Source organism: Chroicocephalus ridibundus, chromosome 2, assembly GCF_963924245.1.
Source record: "Chroicocephalus ridibundus chromosome 2, bChrRid1.1, whole genome shotgun sequence".
NCBI classification, from domain to species: domain Eukaryota; kingdom Metazoa; phylum Chordata; class Aves; order Charadriiformes; family Laridae; genus Chroicocephalus; species Chroicocephalus ridibundus.
The window spans coordinates 115896782-115912715 of record NC_086285.1 but is presented as its reverse complement, the minus strand read 5'-3'; the positions used below and the strand labels follow the sequence as shown (position 1 = coordinate 115912715).

The 15934-nt window shown below is 45.4% G+C and overlaps 1 protein-coding gene across 3 annotated transcripts; it reads left to right on the top strand.

Annotated features, from left to right (window-relative positions):
• Positions 1–920: 920 nt before the first annotated feature.
• TGIF1 (TGFB induced factor homeobox 1) lies at positions 921–10509 on the top strand. 3 transcript variants are annotated; one of them, XM_063326622.1, is made up of 3 exons: positions 921–1333; positions 8156–8382; positions 9451–10509. In XM_063326622.1, the coding sequence occupies exons 1-3, from the start codon at positions 1318–1320 to the stop codon at positions 10015–10017; spliced, it is 810 nt and encodes a 269-aa protein (XP_063182692.1). In that variant the 5' UTR covers positions 921–1317; the 3' UTR covers positions 10018–10509. The 3 variants fall into 3 exon arrangements, with proteins under 3 accessions (XP_063182692.1, XP_063182693.1, XP_063182694.1); XM_063326623.1 differs by lacking the exon at positions 921–1333 and adding an exon at positions 1820–2506; XM_063326624.1 differs by lacking the exon at positions 921–1333 and adding an exon at positions 3163–3262.
• The last annotated feature ends 5425 nt before the right edge of the window (positions 10510–15934 follow it).

Below are 15934 nucleotides of genomic sequence, written 5' to 3'. Positions count from 1 at the left end.
TTAACTTTCCACGCCAAAAACCTTCGCGCGTGAAATTTCAGACCGGCGCCTTACGGGCAGCTCGCTTTGACGGGGGCGGCGGGGGAGGGCCGGCACCCGCCGCCGAGGCTGCTCGGGGTCCCCGTCCCCCGTGGCCGCCGCTCGGTGGGGATGCGGAGCGAGCCCTCCGCCAACGAGCGGGGCGCAGCTCCCGCCTTTCCCAATCCCGGAGGAAAATAAACTGTTGCTGCACCACGTGCTCGCCGGAGAGGGATGAGTCAAGCTGTGAGACTTTTTTCTCTTTTACAGCTACGAGCGTGTGTCGCACCAAAATCCACCGGGCGGGGGAGAGAAAAACAACCTTTGGGAACTGATGTAAAAATAACCCCAGAAACGGGGCTCGCCGGCCCCCCGCGAGAGGGGGTGGCCGGCGCCGGGGCTCGTTCAGTGCCGTCGCAGGGGAGAGGGCGGGGGGGGGGCAGCAGGCGAAGCAGCCCCCGCCAAGCCGGTCGGGGGCCGCCGGTCTTTGGAGGGCTCCTTCTCCTGCCATAGGTACTCCTTTCTTTTCCTCGCTATTCACGCGAAGGAGTGGGTGGTTCATCCGGCAGCAACAGGAGGAGGCTAGTCAAGGGCAGCTGTCAAAATCTCCCCCCCCGCCCCGCGCCTTCCTCCTTCCCTCCCTCGCCCCCTTCTCCTTCCAGTTTAATGATCAAACGTCTGCCTGGAAGAAAGGCGAGGGAACGGGAGGCACGGAGGGCTCCCCCCCTCCCGCCGCCGTTGTGCGTGCATGAGCGAGCGGGTACGGGCGCCCCCCCCCAGCCGGCCCGTCCCTCCCCTCCCGTCTGACAGAGCCCCAGCAGCCCGGGAGGGGAGGAGAGAGGAGGAGGAGGAGGAGGCAGCGCGGCAGCCGCGAGTGCCAGTGCAGCGCTCGGTGACTCTCCCGTACTCGCTGCGGGAGGAGGGGGAGGGCGGGCGCTGTGTACCTTTCCCTCCCGTGCTTTTCCTCACTTTAAGGAGCCGGGGCCAATCGCCGGCAGAAGGGAACAAAGGGAAGGGGGGGAGGGAAGCCCACCCCGGCAGCGGCCGCACCAGAAAACCCCCGGGGAGGCAGAGCCCTGCGGCTCCCGCTGACAGCAGCGCGGCCCCGGACTGGGCGCCTGGATTCGCGCTCCGTGGCGGCGGCGGCGGTGCTGCTGCTGCTGTTTCTCCGTCCTCCTCCTCGCCGAGTTTAAAGGAGGAGAAGCGTCCAGCAAAGGGAGAGAAAGTTGCGTCGGCGAGCGAGCGCTCCTGGCGTGCGGGGTGTCTGGCGGCAGCGGCGTCTCGGTCCTGGCGATCAAGATGAAAAGTAAAAAAGGTAGTTGTGACGGGGCGCTGGGAGAAAGCGGGGTGCCCTGCGCCTCTCCAGTCCTTACGGGAACGACTTGGGGGGGGGGTAAGCGCGTGTGTGTGGCTGTTGCCAAGCCAGACGGAGTCTGTTTTCCTTTTCTCCTCGGCTCTTTTCTCCCCAGTGCCCCCCACTCCCCCCCCAGCCGAGCTCCCGTGGAAGATGGCAGTGGATGCTCCGCTCCCAGACAAAACATGCGGGGCTGTTGTTTGGAGGCGGCCGCCTCTCAGCGCCGCTGGCTCCCTGTCAAAAACATGTCCAGCCGTCCGCTTTGTGCCTTCGCGAAGTTTTGTTTTTGATCCCTCGGCCGACCCTCTTCCCCTTGCCCTCCGCTAAAACGCTTGTCGCTTTTCCATACAGATCCCTGCCGTCCCGATAACGAGGGGCGAGGGTGCGGGTCGTTTTCCCAACCTGGGGCTCGGAAAGTGGGGTCTCCCGCAACTCGGAGCGCCGCGACCCGTCGGCGTCGGGCAACTCTTTGTTCGCGGCGGCGTGGGGCTGGGGGGCTCGGCGGGGGGAGGCTCAAACCCCATCCGCGCTCTCGGCCGCCTTGTTTTGCTGAAAGTTGCTGCCTTCCCCTTCCCTTTCTTTTATCCCTTAAAACAACAACAAAAGAGTACAAAGTTTCGACATAGTTACGATTAAAAGGAGGAAGACGACTCCCCCCCCCCCTAAAAATAAGGCTCTTTAAGTTTTCTTTGTGTTGATTTACAAACGGACAAACTTTACAGTTAAGAGGATTGTTAATTCTTTTCGCTTGTGGTGCTTTAAGTGTCTTTAAATTGGAGCATGGCCACAAAGACGCGGAACGTGCTTTCAGATTTAACACATCTGCGCTGGCTGGAAAGAAGTTTAGAGCAAAGCAGGATCTGTTCAGTTGCGATTTACCAGTCTGTAGCGTGGATGAAGGGTGTTTTGCATTCAAAGACCATTAAATTACCCGAAGTGGAGGGTTAGAGGGGAGCAGTGCGCATGTTCAGTACTCCAGAGTTGTGCTGTTTTTCCCCTACTACGCATTCCTGCGGCTCTATAGTAGAGCAGCCTGGTTCATTGTTAATACGCTTGGAGCTGTTAATGCATATGCCGGTCGTGAAATCATCGGGCTGCTGGAAACGCCATGTACTAATATGGTTTGTAGCCCTGGTAAGAAGCTTTGGACGTGCCACTCGTTTAAGGGGAGCACACACAAAGGGAATTAAGGCACAAAGACGAAGTTTAAACAGCAGGCCGGGTGGTGGTTAGAAGGGAAGCGTTCCGAGTTGCCGCAGGAGCCGGGCGCGCAGGGCGCGTTGCAGCCTGCTAGCCGACTGCACGGATTTTTAGATTACAACATGTGCTGCATACCGAGCTCCGCCGGCTGTGCCTCTGGAGACAGTGACAGCAGCCACTTTAAAACGTTTCAGTCGTCTTAGGTAGGCTGAGATCCATAACCTTATTGCAAGCAGGTTTGGTATTTTTTCCTTTTTCTTTTTTTTTTTTATGGTTTCACTGAATTAATTTAGCCCAGTTATTTTTAGGACATTCCTATGCTCCCTATTTGCACAGCAGTGGTGAGCTGGTTTCCTGTCTGCTGTTGCTTCCATTGTTCAGACTTCTCTCCCCGAGGGCAGCTGCTGGTTGGTGAAATACCAAACTCCCTGCACTTTCAACTGTTGTTCTTGCCACCTCCGAAATAAATGCGTGTGAAAAACGCTGACGTAGTTTCTAGGTATGCATGTGTAGGGCTTTGTGTGTGTGTGTGTGTGAGAGAGAGAGAGAGAGGGGTGGTGGTGGGGAAGATCTGCTTTGAGGATTGCAAGTCCTGGGCTGAAACAATGGAAACAATGAAAGGTGACAGGCAGGAGGGAGAACTTTTGAGAGGGGCCATGGGCCTGGGGTTTGCGTGGCAGAAATTAAAAGGTGAGGAGACAAAGAAGGAAACTTTTAAAAAGATGTTAGGGCTAGGGCGCCTTTGTTTTATTAAAGGTTGGGCTTGTAGTTATTTGTGACCTCCTGGCATTTCAGGCTTATTCAAGAAGTTTCAAAGAATGACTTTGTTACAGATTTCTTGCTTGCACTCCTAGAAAAATCCCGTTTAAAGAAAAAAAGTGTATGGCATAGCCAAGTCTGGCTGCTTTAGAAGCGATAGATCTCCTCTGTGAAATGCAGAGGAGAACAAATAAACTGGTTCCTCAATTATGAAACCTATGCAGAGGAAAAAGTTGTGTTTTGGTTTGTTTTTTTTTTTTTTTTTTAACTGTGGAACTTCCCTTCTGCATCCTTGTAGTTCTTGGTTACTTATGAATAATTTTAAGCTAGTTTATTTTGGTTGTTGATTTTTAAGTTCACATTAAATTTTAGTCAGTTTTTTTGTTTGTGTGTTGGATTTTTTTGTTGGTTGTTGTTTCGGTTGGGTTTTTTTTTTTAGTTAACAGGCTGTGGATTAAAACCTCGAGGACTCTTCTGTGGATAGTTTAATTTACAAATAACAACGTGATAGCAATCACACTGAACATACTCGGCTTGTTAATTAGCTGATTTGGAATACAGTCTCGCAAAGACACAGGCATGTGCTCAAGTTTATACATGTGAGGAATCCTACTGAACTTGGTTACAACAGGATCGGGGCCTTAAATGGGAACTGGTTCTGTTTGTCTGCTCATAAAAACAAAAAAAAATCCGGCTTAATAAACTCAGAGAACCCTAAGGGGGTGGAGGTTTTCCGTAAGGTGATTTTTGTCCATCCCCTCTCTGGAGGGCAGAGATTGTTCCTTGTGGTATACTTTGTCCTGTTTTGAATAACAATCGGCTTCTGCCACTTCCTCTGTGAAGCTCTTCCTCGACACAATGGGATAGTTGTGTGTTGGGTTTTTTTTCCCCTGATACTCAGCCTAAATTTTTCATTTGCTTAACTTAATTTTTCTCAGCCTCTCTAAATACTTTGTCCTCCCCCTCAAAGTATTTCAGCATGCCTTCTTAGGTAGCAGGAGTTTATTTTGAAATCGACTTTAGTCATTGCTGTACTTTTACACAAGTTGTTTCAAGCTGTTAACGGTTGGGTGGTGAGCCTAGACTCGAGATCCTAGGTGTAATCTTCCCTGAGCTGATTACGGAAGGACTGTGAAGTGTTTGGGCTGTGATACGATGCAACAGTGCGTTCAATCATGTATATGACTTCAGCTGGGAAGCCTGGAGGATAAAGTAATTTATAAAGAAGGGGTGCTGATCATGTAGTTCTTAGGTCATTAATAGCGTGGACTGCTCATCTAAGTGGTGATGGCAGGAGTGGAGAACTGGGATTTTGTATTGTTTCTCAGACCTCTCTGCAACTGAACTCACGCTGCTTTAATCTAGTCCTATAAAAGCAGTTTTTAGGTTAAGTGTATTTAGGAGAAGACATAAAATAACCTGTCGCTAGCCTGCTTGTAAGATGAAATAAATTAGTAGGTCAGCTGGGGCTACTCGTCATGTCCACAAGCCTTTATTCTGGGTGTAAATAACAGTAAGCCAGTGGTCCAGTCGTGGAGCCTAGCCAGAAGCCTTTTCAGTTGGGCCCTGTTAAAACAGGAAACCAGCAGCAGATAGCATGATTACTAACAAGACCGAAAAACAAAGCTGGGTTGTAATCAGCAGGAACGCTTTAATGAAAACAGAGCCTTGACAGCAACAACGTGGCTCCTGCTCTAGTAAAAAAATATCAGCTGGGGTAGTGCGAGATTTCTAGCCATGACTTCCTGTTGCTGCTCGCTCTGTATCTCGCTGGAGAGATCTGCCACAAGTGCAGAGGGCTGATCAGCTATTTAAATGAGCTCATTTAAATGAGGAAAAGTTGTACTACACTGAGTTTCCTGCTTAACCAAAACGGGCTTTGTGTCACTAACTTACTGTGTCAATTAATATGACACACTAAGCGAGCGGGTCAAAGGGCGGGCTCCGTTGTTGACTCATTTCTTGCTAGGTAGGTTACGGTTAGTCAGATGGCAACTTTTACTTTAGCAAAAGATCATGTTTGCAAAATAGAGAAACGTTTTTATGCTGCTGGCTTTCAGACAGTATCTTGTGGCTTTTCTTTTTCGGGTGAAAAAGAGCAACAGTTCTTCCAGAAGAAGTTTTGCTGTCAAATCAGTTTTCTCAAATTCAGAGAGGCTCCCATGGAGTCTTTTTGCTGTGTGTTAGAACTTGCGGAGGTTACTCCAGATGTGGTAGCGCGTGTCTGGAGGACTTTTTGCTATGCCACATAAATATAGCTCTCAAACCATTAGACACCTAACTTTCTCATAGGAGTAGTTTCTTTGGCTTCTCTTCCCTCTTATTTCCAGCCTGTTTGCCTCTCCCTGTTTTCCAAGGTCCTGTCTTGCTCCCTATTATATTTAAAAACAAACAGAAAACCCAACCCACTGAAATGCTGCAATACTTCTGGTTTCTGACAAACAAGAACAGCTCACTTGAAAACATTGTCTGAATAGCGTAGGCTAGTTTTAGCTAGTTCTTAAATTCAATTTAAAAGGGATGAGTTGCTTTGCAGAGCCATCATGTTGCCTGTGCAGGATCTTTGTTCCAAGAAACGTTCCTTATGGCTCCAGGAGCCCGTTGTGTGAGGCTTGTTCTCAGGTTAGGTTGCAAGCGTGACAGCACTTTCCGTGAAGCTATGACAAATACAAAGTAGTTTGCTCGGAATCAGTTTAAAGCAAACTTGACATACTTTCTACATGAATTAAGAACCTGTTTACATAATTTAGAGTTTTATCTTGTGTTGACTATTTAAATATTGTCCTATTGTTCCTGTTCCGTGACTGGATAATTTATGTAGCTAATCATCACAGGAGAAATTTGGTATGTCAGTTTGGTGTTTGTCTGTTACATAAATCAGCAATTGGGAGAATGAGAACAACAGTAAGTTACGGAAGTCACTATGCCAGGCAAATTGCAGATTGATCATCCTGCTGGGAATGCTTGCATATCAAAAATATGCATTGAAATTTGGACAGCTTAAACTAAATATAAGGATGTTGGAGCTATTCATAAATAGGGAAAGGAAAGAATAATTTACCATGTCAGCTTTGGCTAAAGTTTGAAAGTGTGGGGAAGGAGGTCCTCCTGTGCCCCCCCCCCCAGGTATTGAGGAAAATTTGCACATGCTCGCTCGCTTTTCTTTCTTTCTTTCTTTCTTTCTTTCTTTCTTTCTTTCTTTCTTTCTTTCTTTCTTTCTTTCTTTCTTTCTTTCTTTCTTTCTTTCTTTCTTTCTTTCTTTCTTTCTTTCTTTCTTTCTTTCTTTCTTTCGGAGCGGAGGTTGGTGTGTTTTGTTTTTTTTTATTGCATTAATTCCTTCTGTTTCTTCACTTGTGGATATAACTGTAGCTTTATATAGTTTTATGCTTTCACGGGCACACCTCTTGTATTTTAGGGCTAACTTTGTTTCCTTGAACAGAATTTTTGAATTATACTTTTGACATTTAACTTGTTTTTACTATGAAGGTTTTTAGTTTTGATGCTAGGAATGAGCAAGTTTCTTCCCCCACCGCCCCCACAATCTAAGTTCAAAACACAGAAAGATTAAAGGCTTGTTTTCCTTCTATAGTTTCTAGAAAATGCTTCTGAAAGCCAGTATAATTTCACTTGAAGATAGTATTGTACTAGTTGAAAATGGGTGGTATTTCATTTGGATTTATATATAGTTCGTAAGGTTCCTAAAATTTCTGGTGAGCTTAACCTGGTGAGTATTTAAAGCATGGTTTTCATTGTATTTTGCAGTACTATTTGTTCACTCAGTGACTTGTGTATCCTACCAAAAGAGTAGAATTTTAATCTTCCTAACTACTGAATACTTGTTTGTTTATTTTAATTTTATTCACATACCATAGCTTTGTGTTACTAGCAGTGTGGTGTGTATATATAAAGGGATAATCAAATTTTGAAATCTGTTCCTTTGTATTGAAGAAAAAAGGTATGCAGTTAACTTGTAAATCTGGAGCCTTTGTAGTAAGTGTAGCACAGAACACACATTTCCACAGATTAAAATATGAGATGAAAACCATGGAGCTGAAAAAATAATTAGGATGCAAAGTGTGGTAAATTTAAAACAAACAAACCAATCCACCCAAACATTAAATGACTGTGGTTCTTTGATACAGAAGTGCAATTAAATTAAAGAAGTCTATCTCCTGATAAACTGGTGGACTCTAGGCACCTGGTTCTTTCCTTTTCCTGTACTTTTTTTTCCTTCGTAAGTGAAATTCCACTCGGGTGGGCGCAGATGCAACTTTTCTTCTTGTCTTGTTCCATTATTTTTTTATTAATACATCTGGATTGAGCTATTAATTTATAAAATCTACAAGCTATCCCTCCCAGGAGGGAAGCATCAGCATGTTAAGAAGTAATTAAATAACCCATTGCTTGAGTTGGGTGTTTTAAGTTCTTGCATATTGACCTTTTGCCCAGCCGCTGGATAGTTATCCTTGCAGAAAAGTGTTGGATGCATACCATAGCAAGCAAATTTGGACAATATTGGCATTAGATAGGAGCTATCTGATAACATGCAGCAGATAAAAGGTTGCCAGGGGAACAAGAAAATGAGGGTTTGCAGAGAAGAATTCCCCTAGGAACAGATCATTGGTGCTACTTTTTGTTCAGCTGACAGAAAGGCTACAGCTTGACAAGTTAACGCTACAGGACAAATCTCCTGTATGGGAGGCTATACCATGACTCACAGTAAAGACAGTTAATGTAATAAAAAGTATCTGAACCATAGGATGCTGGAGCTCAGTAGTTTACAGATTTAGGAGGCTGATTATTGTTTTCTTCTTATAATTGTAGGTGTAGTTGCAATATCAGGCAGTGAAACAGAGGATGATGACACTATGGATGTCCCACTGGATCTTTCCTCATCTGCTGGCTCAGGCAAACGGAGGAGACGTGGCAACCTGCCCAAGGAATCCGTGCAGATTCTTCGGGACTGGCTGTATGAGCACCGATACAATGCTTATCCTTCAGAGCAAGAAAAAGCGCTATTATCCCGACAAACACACCTTTCCACACTACAGGTATTAAAAAAAAGTAGTTCTTGCTTCAAAAGGAGCTGTTTTCTGTTTTCTTCTTAATTTACCTGTGATCTAGTCACTGATAGAAATGTTTACGCCGCATGTGAGGTTTCCTTTATTATTGTTACTCGCTCGCCCTCTGATAGCACTTGTAAGGAGAAATACAAATGAATTGTGCTATGATGGTCTTTGTTTATTGTGAATAAAATTACTTCTCTGGGAGAACAGTCAGTCGTGAATTCAAGCATGTGTGCTAATTTTTGTGGAATCGGGCCCCAAAAGACTTAAAGTGTCTGCCTAAGGTAATTTGTTGGACACATTAGTCTTGTGATCATCTTTGGTGGAATAGCTATTGACAACTGCTGCTTTCCACCTCATGGGAAGGTGGCTGCACGAGAACTTGGGTAAACCCTGGTTTGGTTTTGAGAGGCGCTAAATATAGAGCACTCCTGTTCACTTCTGGGCTTTATTTTTCCAGATTAATTAGTTTGTACAAATTTTGTAGTTGGCTATAAGGTAAAATTTCCTTAAAGTAACATCCTAAAGAAAACCTCCTTTATGTAGTAAACAGAAAAAAGACGTTGAACTATAAACTATCCTGTATCTCCCAGGAAACTGGTTTGATATTTAAACAAGGACAAACTTAAATGAGGTAATTCATGTTATGTCTGTCGACACAGTCAGTTGAACAAGGAAAATCAGTAACTATTTGTGGGAGGAGTGGCTCTCTTCAGAGAGAAAAGGTTTTCCTGTTGTTAATTAACCTAAGCATAGGGAACAATAGCTAATAGGTTAATGTGTGTGCACAGAGTTAAAAGCTAAACCTCTCCGTTGGGGCTAGCAGTCTTCAGATGTCCCGGGGCTTTCTGTAACAGGAGTGGGGAGCTGGGGGTAGAGCTGGGACAAGGGAAGGGCCTCTGCCAGGCGTGTCAGAACTTGTCAGTAGGTCTCTCTTTTGTTCTGCAGTTAAGGAAACTGCTTGGAGGGATTCATTAATCTAACCCAACGACTCTAATGGCACATAGTTGGAAATGAATGAAGGTAGAAATTAAGATGTCATTATATTCCCAGGTCTGCAACTGGTTTATCAATGCACGCCGCAGGCTTTTACCTGACATGTTGAGGAAGGATGGCAAAGACCCAAATCAATTCACTATCTCGCGGCGAGGGACCAAGCTTCCCGAGGGCGGCCTGGTAGAGTCTTCCATCAGCACAAAGAACTACATTCCCCTGCTGGAGGAGACCGCCTTCCTTCCCGCTGGCGCACAGCTCAGCAAGACTGTGTCTTCTTCCAAGCCAGCTTCCCCGGGATCGGTCCTGGCTCGGCCATCGGTGATTTGCCACACGACTGTGACTGCATTGAAAGACGCCCCGTTCCACTTTTGCCAGCCGGCTGACGTAGGCCAAACCACGGACCTGCAGCAGCTCCCGGCCAACGGCTTCACAGACAACTCCCTCTCCTACCATGAGGACGCATCTAAACTGGGACCTGGTGCAAACGCACAAAGCGGGCTCTTTAACACTCCTCCTCCAACCCCACCAGACCTTAACCAGGATTTTAGTGGATTTCAGCTACTGGTGGATGTTGCACTCAAAAGGGCGGCAGAGATGGAGTTGCAGGCAAAACTTATGGCCTAAGTCCCCTTCCTTCTCCTTCCCCGTTTCGTTTTTCCAGGCAGGGATCTAACAGCTGTGTGGTTATTGCCACCCACATGATATCAAAAGACTTCACTGCATTATTATTATTTTTTTTATTAATCTTATTTGCACAAGGGATTGCTGAAATGAAGCTTCCTGTCACTGAGATGGTCTTCAGTGGAATATGGTCATTCCAAGAATTATAAACTTAAAGCTACTGTAGAAAGAAAGGATTGTGTGTTGGGGTTTTTTTTTAATGTTTTCTTTGTAGGTTTTTCATAATGTGAGATGGTTCCCAAGATCATGTGATTTGTTTTTGTTTCTTTCAGACTGTGCAATATCTAGTAATGATATAGAGTCTTCTTATCATTCCCATGTGGAACAGAATATACCGACACGCTGTCTAAAATAAATTTTCAATTTTTTTAACAATACCAACTTTGGATGATTATGCTTTTTTCCCATAATGTAATAAAATATTTTCTTTAAAAATGGATGCCTACAGAGTATTTTTGTTGAATACGAGCTTTGCAGAAAACACAGCTTTACTCTTGAAATAAATGGAAGCGAGAAATATTTTTGCGCTCATACTGACTTTGGTTCAGAGAACTACGCTAGCAGTTGTTGTTAACCAGATGTTTAAAGGAATGCTGAAAAGTGGGCCAGAAGTACCTGACCATGTTCTGCGATGTAGAAACTTTTTAAAGGGGCCAAAGGGAGCTATGTGGGCAACTCTTATTAAATTTCAGGGGGATATCTTAAGCCCTTCTAAGAGTTCCAGCTTTTGGCTCCTAGAAATACTTCAGGGCTGGGAGATGTGACAGCCCATGGGGAAGTTGTACTGAAGATGAAATGAGAAGGCCAGAAGAGGCCTTGGGGCAAGCGTTCTTTGCAGGTCTTTGTGATACAGCTCCTAGACATCACTGATGACAAATTCTGAGGGGGGAGGACAAGGTCTCCCACTTTTACGTTTCTTGGACTAGCTATGACAAAGTTTTTGACTCAGTAATTCTAGTAGACTGAAATAGAAGAGACTGTATCGGGTTGAAATCTGAGTTCTGTGAGCCAGGTCTTGGTAAGATACTTAAACAGGTAAGACTGACTAAGATTCAGAAGAGATCCCTGTTGTATGGGGGTGTATTTTGGCCAACAGAATCTAAGTTACCTTTCTGAAAAGGACTTTGCTATGAAAGTGACTTACTACTGAAAAACGTAAAGACTTGCAGCTCGCATTTCAACTTACTTGAATGTCAGTCACCCACCCTTATCCTTCCAACAACAGTGAAATAAGAGACCTCTAGAGGAAAAAAAATAGTTCCGGCTAATCCTTAAAAACAAACCAGTTGTCTGTTTGGGAGGCTGGGGGAGGGCTTTGTGGAGCAGGAGAGCTGAGGAATTTAAGGGTATCATTATGAGTAAAAGACTGCAGTATTCAGACTGCAATGTGTATGCATTTTGTTCTGTTGTGCCTTTATCTCTTTTTAGTGTCAGAAATACTCTTCGTTTGTTCTCTGGAGTACTCTTTGGAATTCTGAGCTTCTGCCTTTCTTTAACCTTCAAGTTTAAAATCAGTGATTATATTTAAAAAAAAAAGAGGCGGCAAATAGTAAGCACTGGCTTACTCATGTCTGCATCAGGTTCAGGAACACAGTCATCCTAACATACTGTATGCGTATAGAATTTTTTAAAAATACTTTCTATTGCAATAAAGCTAGAAAAAAAAAATATAGCCTGATATGGCAGTATACCTTTTCTTCAAGGAACAGCGTGTAAGTCCAGAAAGTGCTTTGTGTCTTGCCCCTTTGGACACGCTGTACTTTATACTTCTAGGTTATTTTTCCTGGGATACCTATGTATAGTTTTTTAGTTCTTTGTTTGTTTTTTTTAAAGGCTAATTATAAAATAAAATGGAAGTACACTTTTATGCAACTGCGAGGTCAATGCTGAGGGAAAAGTTGGTCAATAGATACCCTTTTGTGGCATATGTTCTCAAAGGTGCTAGACACCTGAAGAGGAGTGTCATCTTTGGTAAAGGTTTGGAAGATGCTTCCTGGTCCACATGCAGGAAGCAACTTTATTGCAACACTCCTTACACCCACGCCTCAAGCACTGATGAAGGAAAAACAATGTCATGCAAATGTGTTTGCATTGTTTGATTTGTTTGACTTTTTCTTTTTTTTTTTTTTTTCCAAAGCAGGTTGCTGGTGTGTTGTGGGTTAGAGAAAAAGTGGGGGACTCCGATCATTAAAGGGCGTTCTCAGAGATCTTTACTCTTCATTACCCTGCCCTTTAAAATAAAAAAAAAATGTCAGCAAGTTTAGAAAAAAAATAAATGGAGCTTTGCTTGCTGAGCTGACCAGTTCTTTAATTCCACTAGAACAGCTGCAGTACTGAAAATGAAAATGGGATGAGGAAGAAAGCTGCTGCCATTCAGGTTAACAGTTTGCATTGAAAGTAAAAGCCTGTGGTCTCTGCGCTGTTTTCATTTACCATTATGCCACACAAAATGGCATTAGCGTAACTGAGCACCGACGTCCTGCCCGTGTGATGAGCGCTGCATTTCCATTTTGCTGACTGACTTTACCCTGCGGACTTGTGACCAGTTTTGCTTGAGGCCAATCATTTCCTTTTTTTAATTACTACTTGCGTTAAGGTTACACCTAGAAGTTCAGCTGTAGTCATAAACCAAACCCCTTTGGCTGAGTAGCACCTGGCACACCATGTAAAAGCTTTTCCCTACCCTGAGGTGTTATTTAACTTGGAGAAAGAAAATGACTCATATTGAGTACCCACTAAAATAATATCAAAAGGGAGTTTCTGCTTTCCTGTAATCTAGCACTGATAATTTTGGTGCAGGCTATTGAAGTTTGCCCGAACCTATTCTTTCAGAGCAGAAACTTGGAAGTAATTCCAGATAAAATTATCAAAGATAGGTAGATGTAGGGCATCAGGTGGAGTTGTGACCCGAACTGAGCAGGAGTGGTAGTACCAAACAAACCAAAGGCTTCATGCGCCAGTCACTCATCCTTGGGAGAGCAAAGGAAAAGTTTATTTTAGGAAACTTGTTTTGCCATGGAATAAGAAAAAAAGGGGAAAAATCACTGGCAGTTTTGCTGTTCTTGCTGCAGCGATAAACTTAATTGCAAGGCGTCTGTGTCAAAACCTGACCTGTGACTGAAAACACACGCTTGGGCTGACCCCGAAGACGAAGGGAAAGCATTGCTGTGCAGCGCTGGAGTCCGCGCGGCTGGCCAGGGTGTAAGCGAGCTCCGAGGTATGACAAATCTATGCCAGGGAAAACAGCTCACACGCAGGCTTCGTCAACCTTGTTTTCATGGCTTTTGTGTCTTGTAAACAACTTGTGGCAGCTGCATGTGATAAATCTCTGTGCAGAGCAAAAATAATTACAATGGGGAGGGAATCTTGAGACTGGCGTTGCCGCCTGTGTGCATGGGGGGGGGGGGTGTGGGGGTGTGTGTGTGTCTCGCTGCCTGTTTCGGGAGGGGGATGGCTTGTGGTATCCCACACGTCTCCCGCCTTCTGCCATGAGGTCAATGTACACGTCTATAAAGCCGTTGAAGCTGTAACAGCTGGCCTCATGCGCTATGGGGGAGGGAAGGGGCGCAGGGAAAGCACGAAACCGGGATAACTCGCTTTGAAACTGGGATAACTTGCTTCGGGAGGGCAGCGCAGACCATCTGCAAGCTCCCGTCCATGGCCAGAGGGATGGCGCTGCCCGGGCAGAGGGGTGCAGGTGATAACCTCACTGGAAAAGGGGTGGCGGGAGAAAGTAAGCAGAAACCAGTGAGAGTGAGTGTGGGTGGTAGTGGGGAATGATCAGGGTTTTCCCCTTGGAGAGGAGGGAAGCTCAGCCAGCAGAAGGTGCGGTGCAGCTGGAAGCCCAGGTGCACCATGACCCTGTTAAGTGTCACTTTTATACCCATGGAATTTAGGCCATTTGCAGTTAACCGTGCGCTGCCTGTCAAAGGCTCTTTTCATTCATCATTTTTCTCACAGCGCTTCTGCAGTTTTCTTGTTAAGGCTTAAAACCTATTCCTGGAGTGCTTCGTAGTTCTCTTAAAGCTCGTTTGGGTTTTCTTTTTTTCTTCCTCTTCTTGGCATCTTGCAGTTGTCAACTTCCCTCCTGGCTTTTGCCAAATAGGGATTACTGACACGAATACAGCTCCTGTTCACTTTTCAGGACATTACTTGTTTTAAATCTCTCGTTCACCAATTGCCGGAGTCGTTACGTCTCTATTCTGTTTCGCTGGTTCAGCGGGCTCTTCTCCCGTGAGTTCCAGTGCTCAGGCTGAAGGAGAAGAGATTAGATTAGCCACTCTCTCTAGCAAAACGTCACTTAAAGCTGTTGCTGTTCCAGACATAATAATTGCATCCACGTGTGCTGTATGTGGTTCAGTGCCTATTCTGGTCCCCATCACGACAATGAGTGCCTGGAGTTCTACGCGCACAGAAAATCACATAAAGGGATGCTAGCCATGCTACAAAGGCAAACCTCAGACTACTTTCTCCATCTAAATTTTGCACGCATTGCTGCTGACAGCTCACAGCCGTGGCATTTAGCCATTTTTCTCACCTTTCCCTTTGAAACTGGCTTTCTTGCCTTAAAACTCTCTTTTCTTTCTGAAGCTTTCTAACGCCTTCAGCTCCGAGGCATTGAGTCTGGGACTAAAACCAGCAAGGATCACAAGTCTTGCTACACGAGCTTGCAGACTAGGGTAGCTTCCAACCGCAGATAAACTGCACAGCCCTTTGCCGCATTGCAATGCTGCCTCGCCACCTAACATGAATCACGGTTCCTGAAGCTGATGCAGACATGAATAACTCACATCTGCCTCCCAGCTAATCCCTGTTCCACTGGATAGCAGGGTTTCTGCCAAATTCCGTGTGCTTCCACCGACAAAGCATTGATCTTTCAGCTGTTTACACCAACGCATAATAAACCTGTAAGGATGCACACAGGTAGCAACGCTTTGAATTAGTGACTTAACCGGGAGGCGGGGGGGGGGCAGGTGTCAGCTTGTGGATTAAATAAGTGCAGCTGACAGCTATCTCACCCTGCATATTTTTGGAGAACTTCTCTAATGGCAGCCCAGCCAGGGCCTGCCCTGGGCAATGAGCCCTGTCTGTAGGTGTGTGACAACATGAGCCTCTCGCAGCAAAGAACCCTTGTCTGGGCATATATAAACCAGGCACATGTCTTTTTCTGTTGTTGTTTCCATCAAATCACTCAGCTGACGACGAAGAGGATGGGCCTGACTGCAGCGAGGGCAGGTCAATCCCAGTGCTGTGGGTTTTGCCGTAGGTTGCTTGTGTTTGCATGGCTTCTCTGGGTCTCTCCCTTTCTGCGTGATTGCCATACTGCTGGGGAAATACTGCCCCGGCAAGCGTTCCTGGAACACCTCCATCAGCGGCATTTCACAGCCTGGCAGGGCTCAGCTTCTTTTTGAGAGTATCAGTAGTAAGAAAATAATTCCCAATTGCCAGGCCTCTAAGTTTTACCAGTACAGCATTCAATAAACACACAGGAAAATGTCTGGTCCCGCCTCTGCAGTCCCTACAGTCTAGTAGCTCTTTGGGAAATGATGTGTCATACCCTTCAAGCTTGCTGCTGCTTCCTCCCCTACAAACAAACACTCGGGGTCAGAGCGGCTCACGTTGGGGATAAACCCTTCATAAATGGACGTGTCCTATCTAGTTTCAGCATAAAACTGAATGTTCTTTCCCATCTCAACTCTTCCTCTAGTGTCATAGGTCTTTTGCAGGAGCAAAACTGTTTTCTGTTAATCTGTGAATAGATTTTAGTGCTTGGCTGGCGGCTTTCGGCTTTTTGACCTCTCCTTTAGAAGCTGTTGATGGAAAAGACAATTTTGATCGTAATTTGCCACCAGCTTATAGA